At 43.0% G+C, this 22068-nt stretch overlaps 2 protein-coding genes and 1 long non-coding RNA gene across 4 annotated transcripts; 2 read left to right on the top strand and 1 right to left on the bottom strand.

Annotated features, from left to right (window-relative positions):
* Nucleotides 1-794: 794 nt before the first annotated feature.
* LOC111844218 (uncharacterized) lies at nucleotides 795-3218 on the bottom strand. Its single transcript, XR_011993151.1, has 2 exons — nucleotides 3132-3218; nucleotides 795-2880 (listed from the first exon to the last, which is right to left on the bottom strand). It is a non-coding gene; the product is annotated as an uncharacterized lncRNA (long non-coding RNA).
* Nucleotides 3205-16975, top strand: tmem67 (transmembrane protein 67). The gene is made up of 28 exons (XM_023812470.2): nucleotides 3205-3452; nucleotides 3696-3787; nucleotides 3996-4086; nucleotides 4646-4745; nucleotides 4897-4966; nucleotides 5591-5662; nucleotides 5899-5961; nucleotides 6388-6542; nucleotides 6800-6908; nucleotides 7437-7523; nucleotides 8132-8197; nucleotides 8598-8760; nucleotides 9176-9299; nucleotides 9589-9694; nucleotides 9771-9827; nucleotides 10394-10492; nucleotides 10724-10822; nucleotides 11076-11162; nucleotides 11436-11535; nucleotides 11858-11997; nucleotides 12632-12772; nucleotides 14147-14227; nucleotides 14912-15028; nucleotides 15447-15563; nucleotides 15644-15748; nucleotides 15837-15939; nucleotides 16038-16180; nucleotides 16648-16975. The coding sequence occupies exons 1-28, from the start codon at nucleotides 3260-3262 to the stop codon at nucleotides 16726-16728; spliced, it is 2961 nt and encodes a 986-aa protein (XP_023668238.2). The 5' UTR covers nucleotides 3205-3259; the 3' UTR covers nucleotides 16729-16975.
* Nucleotides 16976-17946: 971 nt separating this feature from the next.
* On the top strand, nucleotides 17947-21821 carry pdp1 (pyruvate dehydrogenase phosphatase catalytic subunit 1). 2 transcript variants are annotated; one of them, XM_072716848.1, is made up of 2 exons: nucleotides 17947-18143; nucleotides 19897-21821. In XM_072716848.1, exon 2 carries the CDS (start codon nucleotides 19934-19936, stop codon nucleotides 21509-21511), a length of 1578 nt encoding a protein of 525 aa, XP_072572949.1. In that variant the 5' UTR covers nucleotides 17947-18143; nucleotides 19897-19933; the 3' UTR covers nucleotides 21512-21821. The 2 variants fall into 2 exon arrangements, with proteins under 2 accessions (XP_072572949.1, XP_023670491.1); XM_023814723.2 differs by lacking the exon at nucleotides 17947-18143 and adding an exon at nucleotides 18659-18790.
* Nucleotides 21822-22068: the final 247 nt, after the last annotated feature.

The raw sequence follows: 22068 nt of genomic DNA, 5'->3' as shown, positions 1-22068 counted from the left end.
AGGTGGTGCTCCAATCTTCATCTGAGTAAGCCTCGTCATTTTGCAGTATTACTCCTTATGTTTCTGCAAGGACCTCATTTCATCCATTGTAATAAACGATGCTCTGTAGCTGCATCTCAAAAGGATGGCATTGAAAACATTGCAGGTAGCTGTTGGGCTGCTTTGAGTTTACAATTTAGAGATTTTCCAGACAGTTGACATTTCAGTAATTTGTAGTTTCAAACCACATGCCTCAGGCTTACTGCAACGTGCCAGAATCAAAGCAACTGATGTAAATCGGGTAGACATGGGGAAAATGTGGCTGTGATAGTCAATACCAATCAATTAAACCTGGATTGGTCCTGATTTTGATCTTTGATATCAGTTGGGGACATGAACACTTTTAATCATATATTCTTACCAGCATGGTGGTGCAGTGGTGGGTCTGTTGCCTCACACCTGCTGCCCCCGCTCCACGTGGAGTTTGTGTTCTTTCTGTTTCTGTCATGGGGATTATTGCAGGTTCTTCAGTTTCCCCATCACCGTACAAAAACATGCTCGGGTGCCAAATTGTTAGTGTGAAGTGTGTGTGTGCCCTGTGATGGGTTGGTGCCCCATCCAGGGCTGTTCCCTGCCTCGTGCCCATTGCTTCCGGGATAGGCTCTGGACACCCCGCGACCCAGTAGGATAAGCAGGTTGGAAAATGGATGGATGGATTCCACAGGCTTCAGTCAACTTTTTCCAACTTGCATATACTGAAGTACCAAGTAACCAAGTACTGCCTGTACCTGTATGTACAATTTAAAACTCTGAAGGACATTTATTCATATTTTATTTCAACTACAAAAAAATGGGCATTGTGATACACAAACATATTCATCTCAATGGCATGAATTAAACTAATATGCTCCTTTACACAAAGGTTGAAAGATTCCTGATCGAATTATCTCCTTTCCTGAAAAGCCAGTTCTTAAAGAAAAGGATTTTCCACGATACTGAAAGGTTTACTTTTTGGAGGTACTTTTTATTGTCAAGATTCAGCAGAATATCTAAACGTATAAATGGAGCTGCTGAAGGTCACATCATTAAAACGAGTTCCATAAAGAAAGAACGCAATGTGAAAAATAACGATACATTCAAATGTAGAAATGGAGTTATTGTAGGTTACTTTCTATAAAAAGAATTCCATAAAGACTGTAAGATGAAAAAGATACATCAAAATGTGTTAACTGAGTTACTGTAGGTCATTTTCCTGCCAAAAAAATAAGAAATCCATGAACAGAACATGATGTCAAGATGATTTGTCGAAATGTATTTATGGAATTACAGTAGGTCACTGTCTACATAAAGAATTCCATAAAGTAAGGGCGTAAGGACAGAAAGATACACATCCTCCTCACCGATTCCCATTTAACAGGCCCTTCACCTGCTGCGTGGTTATTAGGGTCAGAATCAGGGGGGCCCCAAGAAAGTTCTTACCATTCTGCTGCTCAGCCAATTTGGCGGACTGCACTGACTCAAACATCACTACAGCTTCACCAAGTCCAACCCCCCGATTATCAGACAGCAGATAGATGCAATCTTCTGAAATTTGAAACTTTCCGAAAAAATCCTTTATCTGAATTTTTCGAACATCAGAGGGAAGGTTTCTTACATATATGCAAGAAGGTTCCTCTTTCAGTCTTTCAATTCGAGACTTCTTAGCAACTGTGCTGGGAATTGATTTATGTCTCTTCATCATTGCCCTCATCTCTTCCTTTGAGACAACAGACACACTTAAAATCCGAGAGCAAAAATTGTACCTGTCAAGATCCAGAGCAGATATGCAATCCTCCTTTTTGTCAAATAAGATGAATGCTGTGTCTGTTCTGCGGCCCCAATTGTCAAGCAAATGTAACAACCTGTTGTTGGGAACATTTGCACACTTAAAGAGATCTTTAATCTCTGTTTTTGTAGTTACGCGGTTCAGGTTTTGTATCATGACACAGTACTCATTACTTGGCAGAGGGTCTGAAGTTTGTTCCATTGGAGGCCGTGATTGTGATTGATCCAGTAGACGCATTTCCCTCTGGGCATCTTTTTGGTTTTTGTATGATGCCATTTTACAATGATCAATTGCAGTGAACCAGGTGCCTTCCGTTGCCCTATTCACATCAACACAAAAGGACCCCAAACTACGTCCGCTGTACTTCAACCCTTCATGTGACTCCTGTTCACTAGCAAACTTAACCAAACAACCACGATAGCCATGCCCGACTTGGGCGTTGATAATGACTTCTTTAACCTTCAGTCCTTTAAAGAAATTGCAGATTTCATGTTTGGTGACGGAGCGGGGAAGTCCTCGGATACTTAAATAACATGTTCTTGATGCTGCTGTTGACAGATTCCCCACTGGGCACTTCCCCAGAGGGGCACTGGCAGTATCAGGCGCAGGGGAGATCCCATTATGACTAGTTACTTCCAGCAAATCCCCTGATGGTGCTGCTGCTTGCTTCAACTGCATCTTCCCAGCATCTGAAACCAAGCTGAGTAAAAAGCCTAAAATAACTTCAGGCTTGTTAGCTGCCATCAGAGTCTCTATCAGTTTAGTGTCAGGGCCCACCCCTGAGGAATCATCCCTTTTCAGGCAGGATATCATTTTCTGCCGAAGTTCTGCTTCACTGCTGACAGAGAGGACAACATGGGACCCCTTGAGGAAAGTCCCAGACTTCTGTAGTGCAAGCTGGCCATCTTCTTTTTCAGCAAATACTATAAATGCCTCTCCAAGACTACCACCAGTAATATGTACCCCACCTTCAGGTATATGTAAACCACTGAAGAATTCACGAATGTCTCCAGATCCTGCCTCCATACTTAAACCAAGTAGCTGTACAACTGCCATTGTACTACTCTTCCTAAAAGCTGTATAAAAGAAAAAAAATGAAAATATTTACTGAAGCATTTAAAATTTCTTTTCGTACTAGTATTACATCTAACAACACCGTTATGATTCTACAAATAAATGTGTAAGTGGTAGAGGTTTTTAAACAGTCTTTACAAAAATTAAGTATTTCAGATGCCATTGCGTTCCCCATAATACATACGCTTTTTTGCGGTTTACTCTTGTTTCCGAAAGATTAACAGCGTTTTATTGACTAATATCACAAGCCTACCTCATGAACGACTTCTGTGCACGCTGGCAATATAATGGAGGGACGAGTTTACCGCGCACTTTTGACAGGAAGCCTTGCCTCAGGGAATTGTGGGTAGCCGGAAGTATGGTTTGTTGCCATTGCTTGCTATGGCGACGGGGACGCTATCTGTACTCTTTTGCAGATTTTTTCTCTTTTGTCTGCTCAAGTCCAGTATTTACAAAGGCCAGCGGTTTTCAATTCTTTTTCAGCAGCCCTCAGACTGCGGCGTCGATAAGTTTTTTGATACATCAAGTTTATCTTGCGTAAAATGTGGACCAAACCAAATACGCGGTAAATCTGGTAAGTATTAATTAAGTAAAGTTCAAAATCAAATCGGTTTATTTACGCTGTACGTTTTAAAATACCCGTTATCAACACCATTTCCAAACGTAAAAAACATTGTAATTGCATTATATATTTACGAAGTTCTTATATTTATAACTTTTGTACAGCTATTTCTACTGCTTTAATTTTAAGACGACATAAAACTATGGGAGTAACACAATATGCACGTTCATTTTTGTGTTTGTATTTGTCCACCAGGTACTATATGTGTGTGCCAGACGGGATTCAGAGTGGTTTCCAGTAACGGCCCGGCAATAACGTGTCAGCAATGCCCAGCTGGTGCCAAATCGGTATTTCTCTCTAATAATTTGTTTAAGTCCGCAAACTGAGCATAATTATACTAAATTCCAGTAAATATATTCTGTAACTTATTAATTTAGTTTAATTTTAACTGCTGCATTGCTTAAAGAGCAAGGTAATCAAATCTAGCCTTACATGCATAATACAGTTGTTAGCTTCTTATTATAGGACTTAAAAACATTCCTGCTCTGTTTGTAGGGTGTTACAAGGGATGGCTATGGATGTATAACATGTCCCTCAGGCCTGAGCGAAGATGGAACATGCCAGTGTCCTGCAGGGAGCGTGTTGGGTTTGTCATGGCGCATTTTATGTTGAATCCAACTCAGACATTGCATTTATGGTGCTGCCAGAACATTGATATATAAATGTTTGTAATCATATCACCGATACAGACAGTATATTTCCATATTGACGATTACAGACCCTTAACAGAATCTAACCTCTTCCCCTTCTTTCCCTCTGTACTTCCTATGAGATTATTCACATTTATTTATTTGGTGAACACTTGTGTCTAAAGCAGTGTTCCTCAAACTGGTCCTCAGGAACCCACAGACAGTCCACGTTTTTGCTCCGTTCCAGCTCCCAGAGCAAAAATGTGGACTTTCTGACAGGGGGAGCAAAAACATGGACCAGCTGTGTGTCCCTAAGGACCAGACTGGGAGACAGTGGTCTAAAGAAGATAATGCTTCTCAAGCATAACCACTTTGATACTTTCCAATGTAATACACATAATTTTCCCCATCATCATAATTGGTATCTCCATCATTCATAAGTACGTAATAATCATTACTGTGATGGTAACTTAAAAATGGGAAATTTGTGAAAACCTCGTTTACTTTCTGACCCAGTGGAAAGGGCTTTGAATGGGAGCCTTCTGGAAGAGGCCGTATGTCAACCCTGCAACTCGACAGAGCCTGCTTACACAGCCCCTGACTCGGCTGGGATCAGGTATCACTTCTGTGTCCGTCTCTAAGTGACTCATTGGATCAGTCAACAAAGTGATGAATATATGCTCTTAATGAAACTGTGGGCATGAACATTACCTGGATGCATCTGCACCTTCTTGATTGTCAACCTTTGCCTTTATTTTTCCCCCCAGGTGTGCAAGGTGTCACGACTCCTTCATCAACACTTCCCTCTCGTGCACGTGTGGTGCAACACAAGTCTCTGTGAGTCTTTTCTATGGGGAACAACAGGCCATGGAAATCCTTTCTGTCCAGCATGAACACAACCACACTGCAGATACAATTTGAACAGGGCTGTTGAACCCTAATCTGCAACACCCACCGGCCATGCTGGTTTTTAAGACAAGCTTTTGTTTAATTAAGCATTTTTTATATTGATTTTTTTTTTTCTGATCAAACTATGTAATGAAATACATAAAAAACCTTGTCATAATTAATTAATGATTATTGACTTGTCATTCATGTGTTCCTTTAAGTAATTAACTAATATAAAGTCGCTTGTGTTCTATTCTCATTTGTTTTGCAAAAAAAATAATTTAACCATTTTTGTAATAATAATAATATAATGAAGTTTAACACTACTTATAGGTCATTGCTATCCTCTAGTAAACACAAACAGATGAATTTAACTTTAATGATGCAATGATTTCAGTGAACAGTTCTTTCATAGTAAAAGGTTTTTAAAAGCCTAGCTGAGATGAAAACCAACGAACCTTGGCCAGTGGAAATTGGTGAAAGCGACAATAAGACATTCAGGTTGCTATGTGTAAATTGACACTTGGAGGTGGTCTGATTATATACATCAGCATCGTTGGTTGTCTTTTCCAGGTGGGAGGTCTGTGTTTCCCTCCAAATAATCTGCCAACATCTGTTGCTTCAAACATCATCTATAATCAACTGGTAAGGTCATTATTGCTCAGGGGCTATACTTACTGTGAACTGGTGGAAGGCTACGTTTTTAATATACGTTTTAATCCAGTCAACACAAACCAATCTTTTCCTTGTTTATAAATTAATAGTTTGCCGTGACGTTCCTCGGTCCCCGGTTCAGCAGCTGTTTGGCTCAGTGGATGTGGGTGCAGTAATTTCTTTCCGTTAAACGTTTTTCTTGTTTCTTTCATCAATTTCTCCTGCAGGCACTGCCTGTCCAGTCAGTATGGTTCTCCAGATATCTGCACTCCTCAGCTCTGTCCTGCTTGGTAATAATTCCCCATTTGCTTCTTTCTGCCCTGACTAGGCCTTTGCATCAGTGGATTTATAATGAGTTTATCCATAGCACTGTTGAGAAACAAAAGGATGAGCGAGATATCACTCTGTACATGCATCAGTTTGGATTGGGTTGACATTTCATCTTAGTGTGTGTGTGTGTGTGGGAGTAGCTCATGTCTAGGCCAGGGGTCTCCAACTCCGGTCCTGGAGAGGTACCGTCCAGTAGGTTTTCCATCATACCCGGCTTCTGATGAGCCACACCAGGTCTCAGGTAAATACCAGGAACAGGTGTGGCTCATCAGAAGCCAAGTGGGACAGAAAACCTACTTCCTCTGAGAAAACTTGCTGTGGCTCTTGTGATATTACCTGGTACATGTTTGGGCAGCTCTTTAGCAAAACTCATTTCCTTCCCACAGGTTTTCTCCAACCTCACAGCCTGCCAGGCCCTGGGCAACATGTGTGTGATGAACATGCACTCCCTCAGCAGCACCAACAATGATGCCTGCGGGCTTTATAACAACGTGTTCCGGGCTACTGCTGCACTGGGAGCAGCTCAGTCCATTTCCTACTGGTGAGCTAGCCTTAGCAGAGGTAGAAGGTTCATGTCCAGGAAGTACAAGTCCAGACCAAGGTTTTGTTTCAGCCCAACTAGTTGAATACTCTGTGACTCTTTATACTCAACTGGTTGGTTGAAATAAAACTTTGGACTGGATTTGTACTTTTTGGACCTGAACTTCCCACCCCTGAGCCTTACTCTGTAGTGCTGGCTAACTGTTCAACAGAGACATTGGAGGTGTAACATTTGCTTTTGTGCTTCATGGATGTCAGGAGGGTTAATCTTCCCTGGCTGTTCTATGGGGACCAGCCTGGCCTGGCATCCAGAGCCCTGAGGACTGAAGCCCTTCCTGCAGGCTTCACTTTCAAAGGAGCCCAAAAGGTGAGTCGTGTAGCTGCAAGGCCTCTGTTCTCTACCGCTGCTCAGGTGAGCAGAGCCTGGAGTTTCACATGTTGGCTATAGCAGATAAACATGATTAGCCTCTTTTTGAGAAAGTTAGGTCTGGGGTCTCTTTTGGTCCCTTAAACATACACAGTTATTTTGTTTCAAGTAGGATCTTGACCTTTGTCAACATGTTAGCCAGGTAACTGAAATCACCCGCTTCATAACCCTATAACAGCCTGGTCAGTCTTCATTTTAACACACTTTGTCAAGAAGCTGGGTACCAGAATGCAATCCCAGAGAAAAGCAGTATTTTCATATGCTCTCAAACTGTTTTTCATAAGCATATTACAGAATGACCAGATGGCACTGTACAATAGGTTTGTAATTTAGGTTTTTCTAGTAGCAAAACTATTATCTAATAAGTTAAATTTCTGACAATTTTAGGAAGTTATTTGTGTTTGTATTTTTTTTTCCAAAACTACATAGTATTTTTATATATATGTGTATTAACTCAATTTTCTTAAGAATACAAACATCAACTTCATTGCCGCTGTTTACAATGCGAGGGGAGACTTCCTGAAGTGGGAGACCATCGGAAAAGGGAACTTACAGGTATGAAAACGTCTCATGCAGCAACGGAAGACTTCTTTATGGTTGACTGATCTTTGAGCTCACAACAAATAGAGATATCTCACAATTAGTTACCTTTCCTTCATCATCAAACAACTCCCAGCATCCTAGTTCTTTGTACTTACGTATACCCTTCAAATGATGTTGAATAACGACTTCCGAACATTTCAAGTTACGAACAGTTACGTCTGTAATTAACTAACTTCAAATTAACTAGGGAAATCCCTCGATTCTTATATAACATGACACCCAAGTTGAAAATTGGCTAGATCTGTGTACAGATGTCAGATATCAGTAGTTTCGTCGCGAAGCCTTGAATTACCGATTTGGGCTTCCTCATGCGGCTAGTCTGCGCATACATTTAAATTCCTTGCAATTAATCACCCTGGACGACACCTGGGACTTATCACTCTTAGTTCTGTTTTCAGTGTTATTTGGGTTTTTAATAGACGTTATTAAATTCCGCATTGGTGGTTAATTTATGATAACCAGGTGTAACTATTCTTTATAATGTCATTGTAACCCTATTTATACAAAGAGTAGTTATATTGTTGTGTGATGAATGTAAAGTCTCAGTATTTCCTCTCCAGCTATGTCCAGACTCAGCCAGGCGACTCGGCGCAGCGTACACGTTTGGAATGTCCTACAAGCAAAGCGTAAGCGCCGTTTCACCCGAGGTTCAGCTCAGTCTGCTTTTTCACCTTCATCGCATGCAATGACTCGGAATGTGTTTATGTATTAATGGTGAACTTAATGTTCAATCTGAAGACCCTGTAGTGCGGACTATACACCAATCCTTTGTTTAGGATGAATTACATGACTGATGGCTGTAATTCACATACAGTATAGATGTGGAGCCATATAAACCTATTTAATATAAATCTGTGCAAAAATTCAGTTTTACACTTCACTGATCTTTAGTCATGTGAGATACACAAAATGACCAACAAGTATAGCAGAACTTACACTAACAACACCTACATACTGTATAAACATACAAAGTCAAGTGCACTGTTCTCTCCTCATCATCCAACTGTGTTGTTTTCTTCCCATTAGTGTATCCTGTCGCTATCTGAGATGCTAACGGCTTTCCCAGAGCCTCTGTTTTATGACATCTTCATGGACGTCGGCCAGGGTAGCAGCAACAGAGGGAGAAATCTCCTGTCTGTGCCTGTCCAGAACCTCAATCTCCAGTTCAATGAGCAGTTCGTCAACCAAGGTGACCATAGATAGTTGTCCCCAGACCTCCAGCAGACCACTGCTACAGGAGTCCAGCATCATTCCAATGACTCGTATATAAAACCCTTTTACCATTTTCTGAATTGTCTGCAGAGTTCAAACGCTCCAAATTTGCCTTGATGCTACAGGCGAGTGGTGAAATAAGAAAAAACAAGATCCCTGCAGTCTCTTAATTTCCAGATTCAGCATCTCCCACCTTCACCTGCACTAGGAGTACATTAGGAGTACATCAAAATCCATGAAGCATCTTTACCTTTTAACTTCTGAAGATTTCTGTTCAGAGAAAAGCTCTTCAAAGCAAAGTTATGGGAACACGGAGAGACTCTGAATGAATGTTTATGCAAGCTCCGGATGCAAAATTCAAATGAATTGGTCATGTTTGCATCTCTTATCAGGAAGTAACATGAACAATTGGTTTCTGACCCGACGGATCTTCCTGGTAGACGCTTTGAGCGGACGTGAAGGCTCGCTGACCTCCCTGCCGAAGGTCATACGCGTGGCAACGAGCATAAAGATAAGGCAAGGACATTCGCTGTTCGTTCAGTTAAAGTGACGGCGGTATGAATCACAGTGTGTAGCAAACCTAGCTGGGAAGGTGTAGGTGGGCTAAACAGTTAGTATGCTGTGATTGTGTGTATTGATGTGTAGTAAACATTTCATTTTTTCATTTATTGCTTTAATTAAAAAAAATGTTTATTCCTCAAAATTCTGTGAAACTATAATATTATTATTGGTAGTATTTTGAGTATTATTTTGCTGTGATATTGTGATTAATTCTGCATTATTGAGGAATATGACTCTCTTACAGTTTTCAACTGGTGCCCAGTACTCTGAAAGGGGAAGTCTACCCACCTTTGATATCTGTCTCATACTCGGATATCCTTGTCTCTAACGTCAACACACAGACCGTCCCCGTAAGTTACCGACTGACAGCTAGATCATCTGTAAACTAACAGGTTTTCCTCACCATGAAATTCATGTTTGCTGTAGGTATCATTTTCAATGGAGTATGAGATGGACCAGAGTGAAGCTTTGGTCAAAACAGATGTGAGTATCATTTTCTTTAGCAGGTGCTTTTACCCAAAGCGACATACATCTTTCTGAGGAAGCAAGGGCGGCCAGTTCCTGAATGACGTTTACCGTCTTATCAGTCTCTACATGTTGCTTAATATCTCCATGTTTCCAAAAGTGATTCGCAAAAATTTCATCGTGGAGTTTTCCAACATATACGGAATCTGCATTTATGGACGTTTCATATTGTCACTATCTATGAGGTCATCTTGTTCCTTTGTTGAATTTCATCGATGTTTTTCTGTAATTCCATAAACATGTCCTTAATTATCATCTTCTGAAGCCTTCATGGTCATTAGGTCATTAGGTTTTCACTTAAAACATCGACGTAAAACAGTGCTACACACGTGGTGGCAGAATTCTTATTAGGGCTATCGACAGAATTACTAGTTGGATTCTACAATTGCCCTCACCATGTCCGATAAATATCCCTAATAAACACTGAGAAAGAGGCATATGAGCTTTTCCACCCAACTTCTCGCCAGTTAACTCCGTTAGGTTTTGCCAGTGCTGTGCTTCCTGTGACAGCCGATGTTCTGCAGATTGCTGTCGGAGTCCTGGGTGGCATTTCCGTGCTGTATGCCCTCCTGAAGACAGCCAGCTGGAAGCGGAGGATCGCCTCTCCTATAATTGACCTAACTGCAAGTATACTCTTGGACGCCGTCAGTGTGTGCTTAAGGCTCTTGGGACGCAGTGGCCCATAGAGAAATTGTCCTTGCAAGCTTTAGTAGTTTGCATAATGATTGCGACCATCTATGCTTAACAATAACATTCCGTTATTGAAACATTTAGAACACCGGGAAAACTAGGTCTTTTTTCTTCTATGTTACTTTGCACAAAATAACAGATGTTGTGTCTCTTGCCGTATCCAGACAGTTCTGAAGTTCTTGTTGTTCTATGCTGGAGACCTCGCCAATGTGTTCTTCATAATCACCATGGGAACTGGCATCTACTGGCTAATTTTTTACAAGGTTAGATGGGCTTTCTGAGCAGGCAGGTCACTGTTAATGTGTGGGGGCTCGCAGGTGTTCAAATATAGGCTAAATCTTGATTTGCTTCCTTCTTTTTCTCTATTTTACTTTTGCATGTACTTTCCAGATGGTGGAGGCAAGTCTATCCTTATTTCCCCACTGCTGTTTGATCTGCTTTTCCAAGCGAATGCTGTATGTTTTGTGGGTTACATAACAGGCTTCCCGAGATTTGAACCATGTTTGTTTATTCCAGGCCCAGCAGTTTGTGTCAGTCCTCTTGCCACTGCCAAAACAAGAGGAGAAATTTATCACCTACGTGGCCTGTGCTTTTGCACTGAAGGTAACAATACCGTTGGTGGCCCGTCCTGGGTTGTTCCCTGCCTTGCACCCATAGCTTCCAGGATAGGCTCCGGACCCCCCACCACTCTGAATGGGACAAGCAATTTCAGAGGATGGATAGATGGATGGATAGATGGATGGATGACAATACCATTTGCAGTTTTATTTTGGTGTCCTTGACTACTTTGATCACGTTTGCTTTATGTCCAAGTTGATTCTGGTGTTATATAGATGGCAAAATGAAACCTTATTTCACTTCTACTGGTTTTTCTAGGCAATCCAATTTTTACACAAACTGGTCCATCAGTTGTCTGTGGATATATTCTTGATTGACTGGGAGAGACCAAGAGGGAAAAGCACCAGGACCCTGGAAGGTGAGTTAGAGATCAGTGATTGCTGGAAAGGTGTTTGTTTCCTTTGCGTTTTCTTGTTTTGTGAGGGTGGCTTGATTATATGCCTGATACCAAAAAGGAAATCAGACCCTCCTTGCACAGACATTTTTAATAACATTGCTCACATTATGACCAAGGTTCCTGCTGTTATTCTTGTTTACTGGTTTGTTGTGCAGCCGCATAATTTTCTAGGAACAATTTAAATGGCATTAAACTGATTAGGTAGATACAGTGATCTCTATCCATGCTATTATAGCGTGTCCACACACAAATGGGGTCCAGCCTTACTCTGTTGCGTTTTTAGGGACAGGCGACCCTAAGAACATGCCCTCCCCTGTGAGTATATGGAGGACGTACTTCGTGGCCAATGAGTGGAACGAGATCCAAACCATCCGGAAAATCAACCCCACCTTTCAGGTGGCGGCGGTCCTGTTTTTCTTGGAGGTACTTTGCAGAGTCTGGTTCTGAGTCTGGTTCTGAGTCTGGTTCTGAGTCTGGTTCTGAGTCTGGTTCTGAGTCTGGTTCTGAGTCTTTGTGTGCGACAGCTAACAGTCAACACTTCAGACTAGCGCAATGATTAGAGATGCACCGATGGTATCGGCCAGCTATCGGTATGAGCCCAAAACGGCAACAATCAGGCATTGGCCTGTGGTTAAAGATGATCCGATGATTCCCTTTAAAATGCTGACCTGTATTGCTTTGCCCCCCCCCCCCCCATGCTAAACAGTTAGAAAAGTGTCTGCTGTATGGAATTATTTTTATGTTACCGAAAATGATTTCAGAAATGCATTTTGCAAACATTGCTCTGCTAAAATTTCATGGGGAGCATCTACCTCCCAAACAATCATATCGGCCAGAAATTTCCTTATCGGTGCATCACTAGCAATGCTAAAATCTGCTTTTTTGTGTTGTCTGCTGCCTTTTGTCTCTTGTACTCTCTTGTTCCCCGTCAATAACAGAAGTGGTTGATGTAATGTGTTAAGCATGCATAGTTTCCCCGATGACCGGAAATGTGTAGAGGTTCTACCAAAGGTGAATCCCTACCTCTCTAACGTTTCACCTCATCTACCCTTCTCAGGTGGTGGGCTTCGCCAATCTGGCCCTGAGGGACCCTTCCTCAGATCTCAACCGAGAACCAGAAGCCTATTACCCACCTTGGAGCCTTATCCTCAGATACGGCGTAGCCACAACCGTTTGGCTTGTCATTGGCTTCCTGCAGGTGTGGAGCTTCGACACCTGAGTGGTGTCCAGCTGTTTAGAGAAGAAATACAAAGTTTGTCATCATATACACCCATGAGCCATACCATTAAAACCACTGACAGGGGAAGCGAATAACCTTGATTATCTCATTGCAGTGGCACCTGTCAAGGGCAGCATTATATATTAAGCAAGAGAACAGTCAGTTTTTGTAGTCGATGTATTGGAAGCGGGAAAAATGGGCAACCATAAGGATCTGAGCAACTTTGACGAGTGCCAGATTGTGATTGTGAGCTGACTGGGTCAGAGCATCTCCAAAATGGCAGGTCTTGTGGGGTGTTTTTCATATGCAGTGGTCAGTACCTACCAGAAGTGGTTCTGGGACGGCTGACCGGTGAACCAATGAAGGGGTCACTGGTGCCTATGGCAAAGGCTAACCAGTCTGGTCTGATGTCACAGGAGAGCTACTGTAGTTCATATTGCTAAATGTTAAATCTGGCTATGTCGAAGAAAGGTGTCGAACACATAACACCTTGCCATTCTACAATTCTCAATGGAGCGTGGAATGATGGAAGACGGTGGCCTGGACTAATGCAGCACGTCTTCTATTATTCCATGTGTATGGCCAGGTGTGTGTGTGTTGTTTAAAAGATGGCACCAGAATTCATTGTGTGAAGAAGGCAAGCCGGTGGAGGCAGTGTGATGCCTTGGGGTATGTTCTGCTAGGAAACCTTGGGTTCTGGCATTGATCTGGATGTCACTTTGACATGTACCTAAACATTATTGTAGATCAAGTATATCCCTTCATGACAACTGTTTTCCCCGATGGCAGTGGCCTCTTTCAGCAGGATAATGTGTCCTGCTACACTGCAAAAAATATTCAGGAATGGTCTGAGGAACGGAACATGAAAAAGAGTTCAAGGTGTTGACTTGGCCTCCAAATACCCCAGATCTCAATCCGATTAAGCATCCGTGGGATTTGCTGTACAAATAAGTCTGATCCATGGAGGCCCCACCTCATGACTCACAGGACTTAAAGCATCTGCTGTCGACGTCTTGGTGCCAGATACCACAGGATAACTTCACTGGTGGAGTCCATGCTTCACCGAATTAGAGCTGTTTTGGCAGCACGAAAGGGACCTACACAGTACTAGGCAGGTGGTTTTAATGTTATGGCTCATTGGTGTACTGCATGTAGCCATTTTTTTAATACTGGAAGCATTAACACAATTTGCTTTGCCATTTGACACGGCAAAACGGTGTCTGGTTAGGAGAAACGTTTTTACTTCTGTAAATTCAACAGTTAGATGATAACGACAAAGTAAAACATACTTGTTTCTGTGGATTCAGTTGCTGAACTTGGAGTCTTTTTTTTTTTTTTTTTTAACTCTTTCAGATGATTTTCTTCACTGTGTTTTACGAGAGGTTTGTGGAAGACAAGATCAGGCAGTTCGTGGACCTCTGTTCAATCAGCAATGTGGGTTTTACCTAAACCTCCGTTCAGAAGAAACAATAGTGCACTTTATTTCACTTCTCTTTTTGCTGCTCCATGTTATACTTCATTATTTCTGTCTTTAAGTTATGTCTCATTATGTCACTCTTCGTGTTACACCTCAATATGTCACTCTTCATATTACACCTTATGTCACTCCTCTTTATATTACACACCATTATGTCACTCCTCTTCATGTTATACCTCATTGTCACTCCTCTTCATGTTATACCTCATTGTGTCACTCCTCTTCATGTTATACCTCATTGTGTCACTCCTCTTCATGTTATACCTCATTGTGTCACTCCTCTTCATGTTATACCTCATTGTGTCACTCCTCTTCATGTTATACCTCATTGTGTCACTCCTCTTCATGTTATACCTCATTGTGTCACTCCTCTTCATGTTATACCTCATTGTGTCACTCTTCTTCATTTCGCCTCATTACGTTGCTCCTCTTCATGTTATGCTTCTTGTTTCTCTCTGCATCATTCCTCATTATGTTGCTCATTATTATGTCACTCCTCTTTGTTTCATTTCACTTTGTTACACCACATCACATCACTCCATATGCACATAGTGTCACTCCTTATTATGTCACTCCCCTTCTTGTTACGCCTCATTATGACACTCCTCATTTCCACACTGTATCTGTTCTTGTACCGACAGATCTCCGTGCTGCTATTTTCCCACCGTTGCTTTGGGTATTACATCCATGGCCGCTCTGTCCATGGCCACGCCGACACCAACATGGAGGAAATGAACATCAACTTGAGGAGAGAGGGGGTATGCTAAGACTTTCATCAGTGTTCAACGAATCTGTCTTTTGTTCAGCTGCTCAGACTCTAGCCAGATCACTATCGGAGTTAAAGAAAGCTTTTATGAATGTATCCAGTTCTAATTGCTTGTCCCCCACATGGCCTGATTTTAAATAATTCTGGCGTCTGTATGAGGCGTTCTTCAATGCGTGGGTTTTGTTTGTCAGATGTGTGTTGCTTTTATTTGACTATTGGGGGGTTGTGGTGGGTTGTTCAGTTCCTTTACATTTACATTGCTCAGGTTTTATTCAAGACCACGCATTTTAATCATTTTTGTGGTCGGGTGTTTCACTGGAGCAGTTCAGCCTGGAGACCCTACTTTAGAGTCTGACGGCAGAAGGCTCGGACCGTCCCTCTTTATTCGTCTTGCTGTCTCTGCTTTTTAGGAAAACCTCTGTGGCCAGAGAGGACTTCTCCCCAACACAGACACACAGACCTTCCAGGTGGCGATCACGAACAGACTGCGGCAGCAGTATGACAGGATCCTGGAGCCACTGAGTAGGGTGCGTAAACCCCCCCGCAACCCCAGCAGGCCCTGTGCCTTTCTGGCACCATCACTAACAGGACCTGTTGAACTCCACAGAGGAACGGGCCAATGCGACTCGTGGACGCTTCCGCCAACCCGTTTGATCAGAGCGTAAAAGCGTACCACACCATGAACAGGTTTCTGGGCTCTGTGATCGACCACGTAAGGCTGCGGTCACTATGTACAGATGACTTTGTCTTGCAGTTTGTCACACCAGCTGCTCATACCTTCATGAGTGTGTCTCCCATAGGCACACAGAGAACTGGATTATATTGTGAAGGACAAACTGATTCTTGAAAGACTTGCTGGAATGGAATTCATGGAGCCAAATGACAAAAGCATATTTTATAATGGTAATACAGCCATTCATATTTTATAACTGTTATTCTTTCATTATTTTTTAATATGTAAAAGCTTATTTTTATTTAACTGTATTTTATTCCCCACATAGATGAATCTCATTCATTCAGTGATGTTCTTTACTATGGCAACGAAGCCACTCTGCTTATTTTCGACACACTGTTTTTCTGCATCGTGGATCTGAGCAGTCAGAATTTCATTTTGGCTGCAGTTCTGACCTACATGCAACAACTGGTAAGAATCTGCACTTTGCCACTGTGCACCAGCAAGAGCCTCATATGAACCTCCATGCTCTATGCTCCCAAAATGGAAGCGGGTCGAATGTTGTTCACATTTCTGCCAGTAGGGGGCTGAGTGGAGCATGGCCACCACCCAACCCCAAATCCAAAACCACAGGCTTGGCAGCCCAGTTTCTTTGGACTAAGAGAGAACATATGTAGAACTCATCCAGTGGTTATCTGCATACTATGAGCTTCTGCAGTTAATCATGTTTTCTATTTTCACTAAAATAGGATTTTGCCAAGCTGATTGGCTTTAGAATTGTGTGTTATATTAATGTTAATTAATATATTAATATATATATATATATATATATATATATATTTGCATCATAGTACTATTTACTTGACTAGCACACTTTCAAAAGTGTTTGTTTGTCTAGACATTCATTACTGTTTGAACATTGCCTTTTTGTTTTTCAGATCTTCCAGTTGATACGCAATATCTTTGGACGAAGAAATCTGGCAACAAAGACCCTAGTCGATAAAAGGTTTCTTATATAGGGATTTGTCTTGAGTATTAAGTAATTATAACAATGTGTTAATAACCAAGGTCTCCATCTAATTTTTTAAGTGTGTAATTTTTTTTGAAAATTTTATTTATGATTTATAAAACTTCTGACCTTTTTTGTAATGTATACTGACAGTAAAACAGCTTCGGTACTTTGTTACTGGTTGTACTGGTTTTACTGGTTGTCATGTGGCTTCTCTGTATTCACAGTTTCTGTTAATAAAGGTATTTCATTTTTAATAGGATTCACTATTGTAGTTACTAAAGATTGTACTGAAAGTGTTTATATCATATTTACATAAATAGCTAATATAATACTGAACATCCTAACACAATATGAAAATATATAATTCCTATACTTCACTTTAAGGAAAAAAGAGCTTGTGGGGGTTTTTAAGTCAATGTTCTTTTATGAGAGATACCAGTATCCATGTGACAGATACCGGTATCTTTATGAGAGATATCAGTATCTTCACATGCTAAGGTTAAGTATGTCCAGCATACTGTATAACTTGTTTTAACCGGTTTCACACATTGTTCCTTAAACATTACACCACCTGATGTCTAATGCATATTGACATTGATTCATTTTTGTTTGAACTGTTGTTTATGAATATTCAACAGTAGAGTTGCAATGTCAGATTTTTCCACCCACAGATAAAAATAATTAAACAGTCCCATTTAGAGTTTAACCAGGATTTACACTCCATGCCCCCCAGGACCCTAACATAATAAGTGCTTAGGAGAGGGGTGGATCACATATTTTACATGCCACAGTTTTTGAACCTGTAACCGTGATGTTGCATACCTGTTAAGGTGCTGACCTCAAGCACTGTCAACCTAAAACTCAACAAAATCATGTGACAGGGCAGGTTCAAGGCTGGGCAGCCCACATTCCTTTAAAGGGAGACTCCTCAAATTACATCAACTAGCCTGTGTGTATTTCCTGTCCTTCCTTTACCTTTATTTTTGTTATGTCTGGTTATTCAAAGGAATGTGTAAATTAGGGTCAAAATAGTCAGTAATGGTCCCATCCAAAAAGTAGTCAAAGGTTTAAAATATTTAAAATCTCCCATCAGCAAAGAAGCAAATGAGAACGTGACATTCCAAGCAATTTCCCGGCTCATTCGGCCGTCCCTCAGCCCTCGCGTGTGTTGTCTTTGAACAGCGTTGTGGGGGTTTCCTGTGCTTATGCTACTTCCACAAGCAGGCTAAGTTACTTGCGGTGAGTGTCAAACTGTCACATACTACCATTAGATGATAAAAGTGACCGTCCGGGTGATACACATCATTACAATTACACGAAGGTCGTCTCCCAGTGTTTCACCAGCAAGATTTCAACAAGACTCGTTGCGAGCAGTTTGCAGCGAGATCACCCAGTCGAATAGAGTCTACACGGATCTCACAGGTTTGTCTGTCACTGATCTTTATCGATGTTTATATATTTTGTGTTTTATGTTTATTATATATATTGCAACGATTTTTAAAAGCAGCAGAATGGACATAATGACTCCAAAGGGACTTTTTCTTAAATCGTCTTTTACTGACAGAGATGTATTTCGTGTATTTTGTGCATGAAGCACCACCACCACCGGTTCTTCCCTAAATTGCATTACATTTCCTGTGTTTTGCGATGTGGTGTCGTGTTCGATTATTAACATCACGTAAACGGTTTACGTGGACGCCGAAATTTCGAAACCCAGATGCCCAATATCACTGCGTGATTCCATTCATTGCAGGTTTTTAGTATATTGACATATCGCATTTCCCTAACATTGCAAGTAGCTTCTCCACTGTTTGTAGCCATGCAGTTTTTTCTAGTTTAGTTTAGAATGACAGAGCTAGTCGGCAATTGGCGCACGGCCCCACGCGGGCATTCCGAAAGCGAAAGGGTTAATGGCTCGCGAGCATCAGACGGGCCGCTCCGGCCGAGCCAATCAGAAGCTTCTCCGCGTGGGGGAACAAGCGAGCGAGATGCTGGGCTGCGCTCCGCGCCCTGGCTGTGAGCGAGACCTGCAGCGCGAGCCTGAGAGCTGTGAGGCGGCACCAACGCAGGTCGGTGTGCGGGTCCCGTCGGCCGTATTCGTGGCGTGGTGGTGGTGGGGGGGATGATGGACTGGGCGCGCCGCAGTTCGCTTTGCATCACGTCAGCGATGCTTCGCGGTCTGCGCTGGCGATAGTTTTTGTTTTTTGGGGAAGGGGAGGTAGCGTCTCAAGTCGAGTGCCTGCCGCGTCCGCCTTCGGCCGTACGTTCGGACTATTCGCGTTGGTTAGCCGATGTTTAAACTTTTAACCGAAACGGTGCGCTTTTTTTACTTGAGCCAGAAGTCTGAACAGTCATCCCGGTTTGATAGCTAAACAATATGGCAACTTTACGCTTCGCCCCTACCTACGCCTTTTGATGGCCATTCAGCTAACCAGTTAGCTAGCCCTGTTTTTAATAGAAAAAATAACTAGACAGTGGAAATATTATAACTTCACAAGCGGTAATATCGGCGACATTATTTTACCACAGTATGCTACTGGATGGCGTTTAAGGGTAACGTTTTAGTCGTTTGAGACATATTTATCATTAATTAAATTGCCAAGGAGGTACGAAGCCAGTTATATAGCAAAGCACTGTTAGTGTTTGTGTTTTTTACGCTGCTTGTCAGTTGTATGTTATTCGGACGCCACCTCATCATGTTAGCGTATTGCGGGTGTCATCTTTAGCTGGATGGCGCCTGATTAGCTTGGTTTTAACTCGCAGACGGGATCTCGAGTCGCGTAGCTCATCTCCCGTTAACTGGTGGCTGTATAATCCCGGTTAGGAAGGAGATTGTGAAATGCTAGGATGAGCAGAGGACGGGGCAGATCGCAAGGGGGGCGTGTGTCCAGGCCGCTGAAGCCGCTCCAAAATTATCCAGGCAGCTGTTTTTGGCCAGTAGCTGTCTGTCTCAGGGCTTCGAGGGTACATACTGGTTTTTAAAGTGTAATAATGCACCATGTATAAATAAGCATGATAAATAACAGAATAACAAGCACGTGAATTTGCTAATCTGGATTGATTTGGTTATTCATCTATAATCAGGCTTTGCAGTGACTTAGGTGTCCTGTTTCATTATTGATTGGAGCATAGTCCTACTCTGTGTTGAGGTGTATTATTCTGCTCTGTGTTGTAGTGTCTGTAGAGACCTGGGAACATCCGTGGGATCTGCCATGCCTGTGACCTTCCAGTTATTTAAAGCCATTGGCAGCCGGGAGACTGGAAAGATATGTAGTGCTGGTGTCTTGCGCCAGAATCAACGCCGGGTTTGTCAGCTGCTTCACCCCCTGAACTCTCCACATCCAGCTCAGCCCATTGCCACCACCGGGCCACACGTGAGACGATGCCAGTCCCGTGGTTACCAAATGTCTGCGAAGCGATGGTACAACCTGACACCACCACAGGTGAACAGCATCCTTAAAGCCAATGAGTACAGCTATAAGGTCCCCGAGTTCGACGGGAAGAACGTCAGCTCGGTGTTGGGCTTTGACAGCAACCAGCTGCCGGCCAACGCCCCCATCGAAGACCGGCGCAGTGCCGCCACCTGCCTGCGGACACGGGGGATGCTCATGGGCGTGTTTGACGGGCACGCAGGCTGTGCTTGCGCCCAGGCTCTCAGCGAGCGGCTTTTCTACTACATCGCCATCTCGTTATTGCCGCACGAAACGCTGGTGGAGATCGAGAACGCCATGGATTCTGGCCGCGCCATGCATCCCATCCTGCAGTGGCACAAGCACCCCAATGACTACTTCAGCAAGGAGGCCTCTAGGCTCTACTTTAACAGCTTGAGGACATACTGGCAGGAGCTTATTGACCTCAACAGTCCTGGGGAGACTCCAGATATCAAGGAGGCTCTCATCAATGCCTTCAAGCGGCTGGACAATGATATTTCCTTGGAGGCCCAAGTGGGAGACCCCAATGCATTTCTCAACTACTGGGTTCTGCGTGTGGCCTTCTCAGGAGCCACAGCCTGCGTGGCTCATGTGGATGGCAATGACCTGCACATCGCTAACACAGGGGATGGGAGGGCAGTTCTGGGAGTGCAGGAGGAGGATGGATCCTTCACAGCACTGACCCTGTCCAATGATCACAACGCCCAGAGTGAGAATGAGGTGCGACGTGTCCGGGCTGAGCACCCTCCAAGTGAGGCCAAGACAGTAGTGAAGCAGGACCGGCTTCTGGGCCTGCTCATGCCTTTCAGGGCGTTCGGTGATGTCAAATTCAAGTGGAGTATCGACCTGCAGAAGTGCGTTCTGGAGTCTGGGCCTGACCAGTTGCATGAGAACGAGCATACAAAGTTCATCCCACCCAATTACCACACTCCACCCTACCTGACTGCTGAGCCCGAGGTATTACACCACCGGCTCCGCCCCCAGGACCGCTTCCTGGTCCTGGGTACTGACGGCCTTTGGGAGACCCTTCACCGACAGGAGGTGGTGCGTATCGTGGGCGAGTACCTCACTGGAGTCCATCATCAGCAGCCCATCTCGGTAGGCGGCTACCGGGTGACCCTGGGTCAGATGCAGGGCCTGTTGGCAGAGCGTCGCGCCCGTGTGTCCTCCACCTTTGAGGACCAGAACGCTGCCACCCACCTGATCAGGCATGCCGTGGGCAATAATGAGTTTGGTACCGTAGACCACGAACGGCTATCCAAGATGCTGAGCTTGCCCGAGGAGCTGGCCCGCATGTACAGGGATGACATCACCATCATCATCATACAGTTCAACCCCCATGTGATTGGGGCACAATAAGCAGAGGAGCAAGAGCCCTCTCACCCAACGAAATGTTTCTCTCTCTAATTTTTTTTTTTATTAACCAAAGATGGACATGAGCACCTCGGAAGTTGGTTCCGCAACACCTGACGTTTTTATTTTAATAATATGAAGGCTTCAGCCTCTGACAGTGATGCAAGCTGAAAATTAACAGGACGTATTGTGCCTGAAAGTGCACAGTTGATGTGTTGTACTGCAGACTGTTACATAACCGGACCTCAGAATGTTCGCATTGCTGAAATGTCCCTCCGTCTCGAAGTGCAAGACTGACTTATGCATTTTATGTGTATTTACCATATCGCACAGAACTCCATAAAAGCAGAGGCTTGTTTTCAATATATCACACACCTATCTTTATTGTCCATAAATTATTTATTGAATTGTGTTTCAGTTTTTTTGATCTGCAGCTAAAGTTGTGTTTTTTTTGTGGAATTACTCTCATGAGTCGCGTTCTTTAATTTGATATAAATTGTAGTTTTTCCCAGTTTCCTGTATGGTAAAATGCTCCAATTTTGATTTGCCTCTGCTAGCAAGGT

The sequence above is a fragment of the Paramormyrops kingsleyae genome, chromosome 9 (genome assembly GCF_048594095.1).
Source record: "Paramormyrops kingsleyae isolate MSU_618 chromosome 9, PKINGS_0.4, whole genome shotgun sequence".
NCBI classification, from domain to species: Eukaryota; Metazoa; Chordata; class Actinopteri; order Osteoglossiformes; family Mormyridae; genus Paramormyrops; species Paramormyrops kingsleyae.
The sequence above is the reverse complement of the archived record's forward strand: the minus strand, read 5'-3'. Positions and strand labels throughout refer to the sequence as shown.

Bases quoted from the DNA above. Each gene is read 5' to 3' on its own strand.
- pdp1 (XM_072716848.1), top strand. From the start codon at position 19,934: ATGCCTGTGACCTTCCAGTTATTTAAAGCCATTGGCAGCCGGGAGACT.
- tmem67 (XM_023812470.2), top strand. From the start codon at position 3,260: ATGGCGACGGGGACGCTATCTGTACTCTTTTGCAGATTTTTTCTCTTT. The intron at 4,746-4,896 runs GTATCACTTCTG...TTTTCCCCCCAG, and splicing joins CCTGACTCGGCTGGGATCAG to GTGTGCAAGGTGTCACGACT. The intron at 15,749-15,836 runs GTAAGGCTGCGG...TGTCTCCCATAG, and splicing joins TGGGCTCTGTGATCGACCAC to GCACACAGAGAACTGGATTA.